Source organism: Monopterus albus, unplaced genomic scaffold (genome assembly GCF_001952655.1).
Source record: "Monopterus albus unplaced genomic scaffold, M_albus_1.0 scaffold308.1, whole genome shotgun sequence".
NCBI lineage: Eukaryota > Metazoa > Chordata > Actinopteri > Synbranchiformes > Synbranchidae > Monopterus > Monopterus albus.
Window position 1 is genome coordinate 182,905 of NW_018128188.1, and position 13,054 is coordinate 195,958.

The 13,054-nt window shown below is 41.3% G+C and overlaps 1 protein-coding gene across 3 annotated transcripts in view; it reads left to right on the plus strand.

Moving 5' to 3' along the window:
• Window positions 1-9,041, plus strand: part of arhgap36 (Rho GTPase activating protein 36) — a 36,685-nt gene extending 27,644 nt beyond the window's left edge. For all 3 annotated transcript variants that reach the window (XM_020623725.1, XM_020623726.1, XM_020623727.1), the window contains exons 4-12: window positions 1,857-2,170; window positions 5,013-5,229; window positions 5,432-5,487; window positions 5,888-6,038; window positions 6,152-6,300; window positions 6,678-6,848; window positions 7,100-7,188; window positions 7,288-7,514; window positions 7,677-9,041. In XM_020623725.1, the coding sequence (XP_020479381.1) occupies window positions 1,857-2,170; window positions 5,013-5,229; window positions 5,432-5,487; window positions 5,888-6,038; window positions 6,152-6,300; window positions 6,678-6,848; window positions 7,100-7,188; window positions 7,288-7,514; window positions 7,677-7,999 (1,697 nt within the window). In that variant the 3' untranslated portion in view covers window positions 8,000-9,041. The remainder of the gene's footprint in view (window positions 1-1,856; window positions 2,171-5,012; window positions 5,230-5,431; window positions 5,488-5,887; window positions 6,039-6,151; window positions 6,301-6,677; window positions 6,849-7,099; window positions 7,189-7,287; window positions 7,515-7,676) is intronic.
• The last annotated feature ends 4,013 nt before the right edge of the window (window positions 9,042-13,054 follow it).

A 13,054-nucleotide genomic window follows, 5' to 3' on the forward strand; every position in this document is an offset into this window, starting at 1 on the left:
AAGCCTAACCTTATTGTTGCCATATTGTACAAAGCAATAAATACTGAATATATTAAGCAAAGAAGCTGCATGTTTCACATCCATGTTAAGAATTGTCTTTCTTTGGCAAAAAGTTTATTTTATAATAGTAAAAAAAAATCTATGTACAGTAGGTTAAGTATGCCTTATCATTTTGAGAATTTGGTTTGACTAAACCCTAGACTGGATGTGTAAAAAGTATTTTTGAGATACTCAAGACAAAACCAGATCTATATATTTATATCAGATATTTTTACTGTTCTAATTTTTTATTTCTTTTTGTTTTTCTTCCCATATTGTGCTTCCATAGACTGTTCACTACTTATTTCACAAAGTTGTATCAATCAGCAGTGTGTGAATTTGTTGTTTTAATTCTAGTTGTTGCTTTGTTATTTTTCAGGCCGAGCCATTGTTTGTCATTTTGTCCTTATAATCCATCTATCTAACTGAACCTCGGCTAAGCGGTGGGCCTGGTCAGAACGAATGCTCAGCTTTGTACATGCTGCAGCTGAGCTGGTGGCTGTGATGTGTTGTTTACCTGCAGCCTGTGTTCCTGCTGTTGCTGCTGTATTATTGAGTGTGATGTCTGGTCTGTGGCTGTGGCTGCTCTAATAGGATTACCTGTTTATCCCTCTCTTACCTGCTCTCTCCATCCATCCAGTCTATTTTTATATGCTCATCTACGTGAACCTCTAATCTCGGTGCGGGGGCGTACGGTCGCTGCCTTACCAAGTTAATTAGGTTGCCCATTCATTTCATCATCACAGACCTCAAGCTTTAAGGATAAAGCTACAAGTATTTACATTTTTAAGGCTGTGGTTATTTTCCACAGATCCCATACAGACACTAAAACCCACAATGAATTGAATGTAGTCACCATACCGTCTGGGAATCCAGACCGTGGTTCAGATCATTTCCTTATGGTGTAAACCTCTATTGTTATCCAGAAACACAACAGTGAGCCACTGGGTGACATGTTTCTTTGCTCAGTGCTATTTAACCATTTTTTAAGCCACTTTGGTTTCACTCTTAAATGTTCACAGAAGATTTAGTTCAAGCAAGGACACACGAAAGTGCAGACCCACTCACTGCTAAGCACGGTGCACCTGTATGGTCTTCTTCCATTCTGTGGAGATAAACTGCAAAGACAATGACCCAGAGCTCATTGGACAGATACAATGTGGGTCTGAAAAACAGCATCATGCACTGAGTTTTTACAAGGCCAAATAAGCTGTTTGGTTTTTCCTGTGTGAATAATCCTTTCAGGGATTTAGTCTTCCCACCATATCAGGCAAAAGCTTGCAGTCACGACTCTCTGGACTGTCAAACTAAGCCTAATCGATACACTCGTCCTCTTTTTTTCTGACTTCCAATCCCAGATTTTTTTCTAGTTTACAAACACAAGACAGCGCTGTAATTTTTGGTTTTGTTGAGGTATGTTGGTCTGTTCTTTATCCCAGTGGATAATTGATCAAATGAAGACTCCTTTTGCTGCTATGAGTTCCAATCTCCATGACCCTAATAAGAAAGTAAAGGTAGATGATCTGTAATCTAATCTTATATTGGCGAACAAACGGTAAATAACCAAGTGTGTTGTTAAAAAAATGAAGCTTGGAGTACACCGATAAAATGGACTGCATCGTGCTTAGAGGGTCAACGCTCACTCTTGTTGCATGCACATTTGCCATTGCAGTTTATTTGAATAGAAGCATAATTTCCTAGGAGACTAACTTTATCTTTTCACAAATGCTCCTCCTTTTATAGCCAACAAGAAAACCTCAAATAACTTATTTGAAATAAATATTTTGTTTGTCCTGTTTCACCCCCTTCTCCCTCAGAATCAGCACCCAAAGCTTTTGGCATCTCCCTCTCCCAAGTCATCGCCAACGACCGGACCTACAAGCGGCTGCAGGACGCCCTGAAGGAGAGCAGGCGTGACTGTCTGGACCTGGAGGCCAGCATCCTGCACTTCCGGGCTGAGAAGCGGCAGTTCTTCATTGGGAACAAGCCGTTGGTCATCTCCTCATCTATCACAAGAGCAGATCCAAGCCTGCCGTCTGCAAACTCGGTGGCACCAGCGCCCATTTGCGAGCCCCAGAACAAACCACTGTCGCCCACATTTCTAGATAACACTGGCCGAGGACAGAGAAGGGTGAGAGAGCTCTGAGTGAATACAAACATACTGCACACACAGAAGTATTATCAGCTCCAGAGGTCATTTAACTTAACCAGGCATGGGAATTTGGCAGATTTTCCTGAAAATCCAGACTTTTTAGGGTCCCGGTAAAGTGGAAACTGGCAGGTCAGGTGATTCTGCGAGGTTTAGTGTCATCTAGGGTGACAACAGCTCATTTACATGCTGCTAACTAAACTAATTCTATTCATTTCCAGAGTTGTATACATATACAGAAGTTGCTGTGTGTACTAAACTGTACCGCGTGTGAACCTTCTCTGCGTTAGGCCGTCACACCCTGTCATTCTTTCCACACCAACCTGGAAACAGTTGTTAGGTTAAGCCTGTAATGAGTATGATCACAGCCACCAAGCATGGTAATTGTCCCTGAAGCAGCCATCAAGTAGCAGCTGATAGGAATCAGTCACTGAGGTAAATACTGCGCACACAGTCCTGGAAACATGAATATCTGGTAAAAGATGGACAAAAATATTGATTTCATATTGCACTGATGGGATGCACCTAATTATGAGTTTGTTTGTTTTTTGGTGGTTTTTTTTTTTGATTAACCCACTGCTGCTCACAACTTCTCTGCACCTGTTTTGGCTGACCAGAATATTTAATATTTAAATACCACAAGGGCACCTAGGTGGTTTTCAAAATCCTGCTTTTGTCCCCCTCAATAAAAGCAAAATCTAGATATTGTATTTTAAATATTACTTTGTATAATGAATTCCAGTATAATTTATTTGCAAGATTGAAAAAGCTGATTTAAAAGAAAACTTAATTTATTTAGAAAACACCTTATTTACAGGGCTGTAGACTCAATTTATTTCCAGTTTTCAGGCTGTGGACTCCAGTGTATTTCCAAATAATTTGCCAAATGTTTCTTGGAAGGAGCCATGTAATCTGCTGCTAATTTTGGTTAAAAATGAGAGACATCAGTTGACACTTCCAGCTATTTTTAAATGCTAAGCTAAATTGATGCTATTGATGTTTCCTAACAGTGATCTCTAGCTGTGGGAGCAGAACTGGTTGATTGTTAGAAAGATGGTTTTCTCATGTGTCTCGAGAGAAATGCTCTGACTCGCCTTCTTAACAGCTGTCTGGACTGCAGCAGCTCACCGTTTACACATCTGATGACACACAGACACACACACACACGGCTGGAGATCTTCAGTGTGACGGGTGATGCAGCAGCGGTGCGGTGGCGTCATGTTCCGGGCAGTGACAGTTATTGTACATGGTAGGACTAAATGTTCACACTAATGGTTGGAACAGGATGAATAGTGGAGGAGAAGGATTTTGACAGAGAGAAGGGCCTGTGAGGATTTATAGGTTTGTGTTTTCAGTGAACTCGGATCAGAGCAGCACCTCCCATGCTCGGGCTAGTAAAGGGTATTTATGGAGAGCTTTCAGGTTACCTGAACTGTGTCCAAATTCCACAGGTTTTGTGTATGTAATATATTCACACTTACTAGTTTCATTTTGTTGCCCAGTCAGACTTCCATCTTATCAAGAAAGCCATGCAGGTTTCCTAAATACATGACTTTAGAGGCTTATAAGAGGTAAACAGTTGTACACTACCACAGAATATGCACATTACACACTTCAGTTTGAGTAACTGTCCTGTACTTTCTGAACGTCGGTACTGTTGAAAATTCCTCCGACACTTGAAATTCCTCCAGAAACTGTTCACGGGTCATAGACGAGTGATTTACATTTCTGTAGTGTTTGTTTTCAGTCCTCGAAAACGTCAGGATGAGTGATAAAAGCTTCTCTGCTGTCAGAGCCCCTCTTTATGTCCTTTGTGTCTTTCAGACCTGTTTGTTTGATGCCATCTAACGTTTCTGCCTTGATCTCTTTCACTGTGCGGTTATATTTCAGCATTGTGCCATGTCCTTGTCCGTCAACGTTGCCTTAATAAATCACCCTCACCTTCAAGTGGTGCCACAGATCAGACAAATGTTTAATATCCAACCACCACCACTTTCCCCTGTTGTTACTGAGCCAGAGAAAATATCTGTACTGCATTTTATTCAAATGTGGAACACACTTACTCAAGCTGCCAGGCAGCATTTTGACATCATTTATAGACAAACAAAAGAAATTGAAAGTAAATTGGTGTTTACAGCTGGTGTTTTGATGGGCTACTGTAGAAACTAATGTAAGAATTTGTCATTTTATTCTACATCCCATGGGGAAAGTACTGTGTCTGAAGCGTTTGGTGTACTTTCCTTGGTGATTACTACTGTCATGTTCTCACTCTTAACACTAAGAAACACCTCAAGTGCTGAGTCCAACTGACAAGAGATTCCTTAAGTTGGTACCAATTGAAAGTTGACAAATTTGACAATTTTTAACAAACATATAACACATAGAAATGATTTTGATAAGATCCCTTAAATTTGAGCCTTGAAAAATAAATGATAGTGCCCCCTACTGGGCAAACTAGGTAATAGTGATTATTCTACATGACCTTATACTAAGTTTAGAATTTCTGTACTGCGTTTTTTTTTTTTAGGTACTGGTCAATGTACAGCCATTATAAATGCTGGCCATTAGCTTGTATATATCCACAGACAAAGTGTGTTTTACATTTTTTGATTTGTAGTAAATGTTGAATGTGGGTAATGTGGGAAAAAAATGTTCCCAAGTAGTTTTACCATCTAAAAAACAGTATTTCCCCTGCAGCACAAAGCTTTAACTTTATTATACAGAAGGATAAGTAGTAAGTACTTTAATCCAAGGTACTTTGCAGTATAAGGATCCAAAACAATCAAGTACAGCCTGTTACATCAGTCCTCTCTCCCCCCTGCAGGGTGGTTTGTCAGTCGACTGCATCTCCGACCTCGTGGAGAGTCAGTCTCGTCTGCTGGAGGCGCTGCAGCTCTCCCACCCAGCTGAGCTGGAGATAAAGAAGTCACCAGGCGGCAACTCATCTGAGGGCAGGACTCAAACCAAGCTCAGCCTCAATCCCATCTACAGACAGGTGCCCCGGGTGCTGGAGAGGTGCTGCAGCCACATCGAGAGCCACGGTGAGCCGCGGCTTCGGTTTCACTGGTGCCATTTGGAATCGCCCAGTTTTTAGAGAAGCACTAGAAGCTGTACATTAGGCAGTCCAGGTTAAAGTTGTACTTTAGTGTGTACCGTGTCAGTTTTCAGACTGAACTCTTAGTGTTCCTGCAGGTTCCGCTTGATGCTGTTGAGATTATATGATGTATAAATTTGTGTCCCCAGGTCTTCAGACTGTCGGCATTTTTCGCGTCGGGAGCTCTAAGAAAAGAGTGAGACAGGTGAGGAGGCCTTCTCTTCACACACAAAACCTTTTATTTGATTTATTTCAACCATTAAAAAATGTACAACTGTCCCATACTGTGCTGCTTGTACAGAGACACCAGCGGGTCTTTTCCTCCAGTAATAAACTCTGGGAGTTCAGTGTGCGTTGTCCCCTGATTCACTGTCCTGTGTTTCCTGTTAGTCTCCACTGAGTGCTGGAATATAAAAATAACCTTCAAGAGAAAAGCTGATGATGTGTGATATCCTGTTTTTTTACAATAAATCTTGTCCATCTGGGGAACGTGCCCTTTATTTGACTTCAGCATGTGTTTACGTATCTTATCTGTGAATGTATGTGAGTTTGGGGTTTCCTATGTGACTGTATCGTCTGTTTCCATGTGTGTTTGTGCTCGTCAGCTGCGGGAGGACTTTGACATGGGGGTGGACGTCCAGCTGGATGAGGAGCACAGTGTCCATGACGTGGCAGCGCTGCTCAAAGAGTTTCTGAGGGACATGCCGGATCCTCTGCTGCCCAGAGAGCTCTACCCTGCCTTCCTGCATGCCAACTGTAAGCCAACACAAACACACACCACAGTGTCATCAAGTTGTCCGGACAGCTGAACAGTGTGATAGGTGACACAGCAATACCTGTACAAATCAAATTCTCTGTGCTTTCTGCAGTGCTGAGAGGAGCGGACCAGCTTCAGTACCTGCAGCACCTCCTCTACCTGCTCCCTCCCTGTAACTGTGACACCCTGCTGCGACTCCTCACCCTGCTACACACCGTGCAGGGCTTCGCCCAAGACAGCGTAGGGACCAATGATGAGGAGGTATGCCACTGTACAGTTTTAAAGGTACTCTAGCTAATTCCTTTTCAGCTGCTGAAGGGTCTGGCGAGACTCAAAACAAACCATAAACCACTTTGGTTACTGCTCATGTGACACATCAGTCAAGTCAAGATTTTGATTTGCCATTTATGCATAAACAGACAGTCTAGGCATATAGGAATTCTTGTGCGGGGATCTCCTGGAGTCAGGTAAGGAGTCAAAAACCAGAAAGAACACTTAGTCTTAACACACCCAGAAGTCACAATTAACAATTCTCTGTTGCACTTTCCTGTGTAAAGGTCTCTTCTCATCTTCCAATCCACACCTCTTCTCCCTACCTTTGCCCCCTCCTCCTCTCCACCTTCTTTGTCTCTATACAGATCCCAGGGAACAAGATGACCGCTGCCAACCTGGCGGTGATCTTCGGGCCCAACCTGCTGCAAAAGGAGCGAGGAGGTGATGTGAGTCCTCACGCGATGGGGATTGAAGACAGCACGGCCATCATCAATGTAACCCTGGTGCTCATACAGAACTACAAGAAGCTGTTCACGGTACAAAATGTTTCAGACATACAGTAGCAAGTAAAAGTATGTGAATGCTTTGGATTTAATTAGGGATTATTTGGTGCACTGTTCTTTTAGTTTTACCTAAAAGGTTTTACCTCGATTCGTTATTTTTTTCTTTTTTAGCCTTTAAACTGAATTTGAAACCAACTCTGATGTACCATCCACTCTGAGGGGGGGGAAAAGAAATGTTTTGTTTATAATTGACCTAATAAGTGTGTGTGTGTGTGATCCTCCAGGTATCTGCAGACCTGCAGCAGGAGGTCCTGATGAGTCTCATCCAGACTGATCCAGATGTCATTGACTATCTGCTACGTAGGAAACTCGGGTAACCATGACAACCACTCTGTCAACCCCATCCCAGAACCTTCAATTACAATTTAGCTAACCCAGTGTTGAGGCTAAAATGCACCTGTCTCCTCTGCAGCGGCAGTCACCTGACAGTGGAGAGCAGCAGTGAGCCGGGGGGTCGTCGGGATACAGGGACGTCTCTGAACTCTGTGGGTGCCTCAAGTGGGAGTCTATCCCCACTAGAGCCCCCTTCAACTCTCTTCCCAGCCGATGGTAGTGGCAGTGAGGGCAGCCTGACTAGTGAAGTGTTCCTCAGCATGCTCAAACTGAGCCAGAACCGCAAGCGACAGGAGACAGGATATGGTAGGGCGCCAGAGTAAAATGCCGCTTTTCAACCCCAAAGTTAGCACACAGATTGAATGTGTATGGGTTTTTTTTTTTTTTTGAAAAGCAAGGGGAAAAACAAACAGTACCAGCACTCATGTTTGAGCACTTTCCTGTGCTTCATCTGTCGCATCCCTCCAGGTGAGGCCCCTCCAGATAAATCCATTCACCGCACGCGTCTGTTCCACTCCCACCATAACCTGCTCAGCCTGGCCCAGCCCTCTACGTCTTCGTGCTCCGCCTCCAGGTTCCACGGTCAGGACCCTGACACGAAGGACCGCAGGGGCCCACTGTGTTCTGTGTTCTCTCTGGCCAGCAGTGGCAGCTGCTCCAGTCTGAGCGGGTTGAGCGATAGCAACATCTGGGTGAGACAGACGCCGCAGGAGGAGAGCAAGCCGTCACCTGCCGCTAACTTCTGGGACTTCTTCACTGGGAAAGGGTCAGGCTCTGAGACAGTGGTATGATACAGAGCCGGAACAAGAGGAGGAAAAGAGTGTTTGTGAATGTGTTTAACTTGATGTCAGAGGTCAGAAAAGTGTCCAGTTCCTGTTACAGTACATTTACAGAGACGTCTGATTTAACAATCAAAAGTTAAGTGTTCTTCTAGGACTAGAAACATTTGCAAAATTACAACTCTGCAGCATTTACATGCTTGTAGCATCGTCCTAAATTTTCTACTTGATTTTAGGGGAACATCCTGTTGCAGATTTTGGAAGTTGGAAATTCCCACTTTTTTGCACCTCTGGAATGCAGCTTGTGTATGAATGTGTAGGGACACAGAAAGCAACAGAGAAAAACAACAAATGAAGGAGAAGTCATAATTGTAAGATAATTTGGATTGATATCTGGACTGCGACAGACGTGAAGACAAAGAGACTACATAAATCTGAGATTATCTGGAAAGTGATGCAGTAATAATTGCTATGTATGTAATGTGTTCATGTATACATTATTTTACATACCATAGCCCTCTTCTTTACTACCTAGAACTGCCAAAGTGTAGCTAGCTGCATGAGCTCTGTTAACTCTTCACCTACAGTGATACCCTACCAGACTCCCTTTGGTTTTCACTATTTTTGAGTAACCTCCATTAAGCTACATTGACTTTAAATGTAATCTACAGTTCAGCTATCCCACATTTAACTAGAATAAATGCAAGATTTAAAAGCATCTATTGACATCATGGCAAAATGTACTATATGAGAGACATAAGTTGACTTGAATAGGTGTGTTATATGTAAGTATTTTAAGCATTTTAAGTACTTTAGAGAGACGGAGTAAAAAATCTTGAGTTTAGTGTGGAGTTTTGAGCAAAGATCCAGTCCTTTCAGGCATCTGGAACTCTTATTAAGTCCAGATTACAGGAATATCATCCACTGTGGGATGTCAGCTTTCAGGAGTATTACCGACCTTTCACAACATGGTGTACAAGACAATAGTGAGACCAGCTATGCTGTATGGGTTAGATTCTGTAGCAGTGAGGAAAAGACAAGAGGCAGAGATGGAGGTAGCAGAGATGAGGATGTTGAGGTTCTCTTTAGGAGTGACCAGGATGGACAGGATTAGGAATGAGCACATCAGAGGGACAGCTCAGGTCGGCTGTTTTGGGGACAAGGTCAGAGAGGCCAGATTGAGATGGTTTGGACATGTGCAGAGGAGGGATAGTGGTTATATTGGTAGAAGGATGTTGGAGATGGAGCTGCCAGGCAAGAGGTCAAGAGGAAGGCCAAAGAGGAGATATATGGATGTGCTAAAAGAGGACATGAAGTTAAGTGGGGTGAGAGTAGAGGATGCCGAGGATAGAGTTAGGTGGAAACAGAAGAAGAAGAAGACAGAAGAAGACGACCCACCTTTCACCACAAGAGGGCGACATTGACCACATCAGCTCACTTTACCATCTACAGTCAGTCTTAGGTTGGGTGGGGAATAGTGCCAAATTGTAGCTCTCCACCACAAACAAATTGTACAGAATCTGTCCATCACCTCTGTGGGTGAACGTGTCATCTTTCCTTACTCTTGTTTTTTTATCAGTGACACTTTGTGTTATAAAATCCATCAAGACCTAAACCAGAGAATGTACCACCTGTCTGCAGAGAATTAAATGTCAAACTGCCTTTGTGTGTGTTTTTATTGTTTGTTTTTTTTTGTTGTTGTTTTTTTATTGTTGGTTTTGCAAGTTTACAAGAGGGAGGGTCAGTTACTGCTATAAAAAACCTAAGGTTTCTGGGAGTTTTTGCTCAAACATTTGAGAGCAATAAGCTGAGTCAGAAGATGATCTCACAGAAAATCCACAGCCAAAGCTTTCTGCTCCTCATTTTAACTTGAGTCACTTCCCTTTAGGTGCTGTTTGGACTTTCACTGCTTGATTCAGTCAGACCTGCAGAAGACCAGATGATTTAAAAAGAAATCGCCTGCAGTACCATCTTTGACACACAGCAAAAATGCTAAATCTTTTAAAAATGTTTTAATATTTTCTCATGCTTTGCCTTTTAGCAGGAAAACGGAATTTTCAGGATTGGGGACTCATCTGCCAGTAAGTTAATATTGTTTTCTCTCTCTTTTTTAGTCTTTAAGCAGTGGTTCCCTTTTCTTTTTTTTTGCAAGTTTCAGCAAAGTTAAGGCTATAGACAGCAGCAACACAAGTTATGGCATTGCAATGGACATGAGTTGTGAGCACTTTAGTCTTTTTTTAAGCACAAAATTTACATTAAACACCTTCAACTGTTTACTCTAGTTGTTGACAGCTGCCCCCTAACGGCCGACTGACAGATAACACTTTAAACTGTACATTTGTGTCCAAAATCACCGTGAATTGTAAACTGTGATAGTTCAAAAACCGTACAAGATATCAAAGTTGCATACAAGGCAAATAGCTGAACTTGTTTAAAGGTTGAATGGTTTTTCTGGAGTTATTCAGCGGCAACATACATAAGGAAGAAATCAGAATAATAAAGAACAGGATAACAACAGTGTGGATGCTGACTCAGCATCCACACAAATATTATAAAAATTGCTACAAATCCTATAAATTTTGACTTATTAGTTTATCAAAATTAGTGTCTAACTGTCAGACAACATTGTAACATTACTAGACTGTCATAAAATCCCAACTTGAACTCTAAATATTGTGGCTTTTTCTTGAAATTATGACTAAAATGTTACAACTTTATTCTCAATATCTAGGATTACACATAACCCTGCAGAACAGTGGCATTAAGAAAAAAATCCAGCAGCTGTTTTAAGGCAAAATCTAACTCACATGCACTGATTTGTATTTCTTTATATATTCACATTTATGAAATAAAAAAAAATTGAATACTGCAGGAGACATAAAATATTAAATGTAGCCTGAGAAAAAGCAGGAAAGACAAAAGACGATTCACATCATCTCATCTTCAAAACCAGTTTGTTTTATTTCAAATAGTTTGGACACCGTCAGAACCAGCCGTCATTGCCAGACTACTGCATCTACACCTATTCATAACGGACAGACAGCAGCCCCACAAACACACACCACAGGAGAAGCATTCGGTTCCTGGTCTTTCATATGTTTGTAGCCATGATGATGAAACCTCAGGCTGTAAACTGATACAAAAACATATTCTTACTAAATTCAGCATCACAAATTTGCAAAGCCAGGTTTACTGAAGGAGATGTTCAGTTTTGTTAAGTGTCTGTGAGGCTGCTGTCGCTTTGCGCACTAGTTGCAACGTACACTATTTGAGTGTTAATGACATCAGTCTCTCACGCTGGATTCAAAACATTTACATTCTTGGTGAGTCTGAAAAAGGGGGAGTGGTGTGAACGACCGAAGCCCTGAAGGGACAATTCAAAGGATAGAAAAAGTGTTAAAGGGAAAAAACCTGTAATTGTCAGTTTTGTTTTGTACTGTAGCTTCATTTACTTAGCGGCAGACGTATACTATCAGCCTGTACCACCAGTCTGAAATCGGCTACTGCAACTTCAGCCATTTTATTGGAGAGACTCCATTAAGTTATCACAAAAATCCTGGTGTACCAAAACCCAGGTATTCTAATGCCACAGAAATGCTTTCCTAGGTTAACATGTTATGGACATTGAATTTTTTCCTTTAACACAGTGACACACAGTTTTTACCCAGTTACTTTCTGCACAGCAGTTTTCTTCAAAATAAGTGCATCTGAATGAAACCAGACAGTTTTTGTGTATTATAGTGTGATCAGTCAGATTAGGCTACATCATAGTTAATTTACTTGAGGCTGTTTGGCGTCCACAGCTGAAAAAAACCAGATGGGTGGTGGCACCAGGCATATTGATTTACTCCCAGCGTACTTTTTAGACATAACATCCCCTAAGATTTCTGATAATGGTGTGCTGATTATTTCAAACAAGCAATTATTTATATTTCAGAATCATCTGTATTTATGTACACATCTCTCTTCACATACTCCCAAAATTAAACCAAGATAAATCCTCAAATATCCAGAGCTGCCTACACAACAATTGTAGACTAGTAAAAAAAAAAAAAAAAAAAAAAAAAAAAAATCATCTAAAAAGAAGATGTTAACATAGAACATTCAGAATAATAATATTTAAATAAAGAGAGCCTTGTTTCAACATAGGGTTTCAAAGCTTTGTGTAGCTCAAAATTTCAACCATTCAAGCAACACATTACAATTTCAGGGACTAATGATTTCCACAGAACTGCACTTAATTTAAAGACTGAGTCATATTCAGGTCCAAATTGAATCTGTGGACTTTGATCTGATGTCTTTTGTGCTTCATTTACACTATGAACAAAAGCATTTTTAAAGCTTAAAATATAAACAACATTTGAAACATACAAAACAGTCCACAGATTCTGCTGGTGCCTGGATGTAACCAGAGTCTAAAGTCATTTGCAATGACAGACTGCCGAAAATTGTAGAACTGATGGAAACAAAGTGGATCAACAACCCCTTCCATTAGGATTAGTTGAGTTTAAGAGCAGCACAGACGGGGAAAGGAAATAGTGTTGACTTTAAAGCCTCGACTCGGTGAATATAGTTAAGTGTTCGGAATGCGTTGTTTGAAGTCACTTCCTCTGCTTCTGTGGTTTACGGTGTTGTGAAAACTGAGCTAAGCGAGATGTTGAAGAACCTGACCGTGCACTTCTATGATTCAAATAAACAAATTTTAAATGCTTAAAAAAATAGGACTGATCATGCGTTTGGATATGGCTGGGTTTAACACCGTTTTAACATTACCTAACCCAGATTCTGGACTGTTGTACTATGTTGCTCTGGATCACTATGAAACGTGAACATTTCAGGCACTAAGGGGTTTTTATAAAATTTGTCATGTGAAAAATGTTGAAAGGCAATATTCCTAGTGCCTTATACTGTAAATGGGGAGGCTAGATTCCTGAGCAAGAAAGTTCTCTTCTCTTAGTCAGTATAAACTGCAAAATCAGATTGGACCATGGGTTTCTATTTCGCTCACTGGCTGTAGTGCTGCCTGACACCAATGTGCTCACTACTGCCACCACTGGCTGAAAGCTA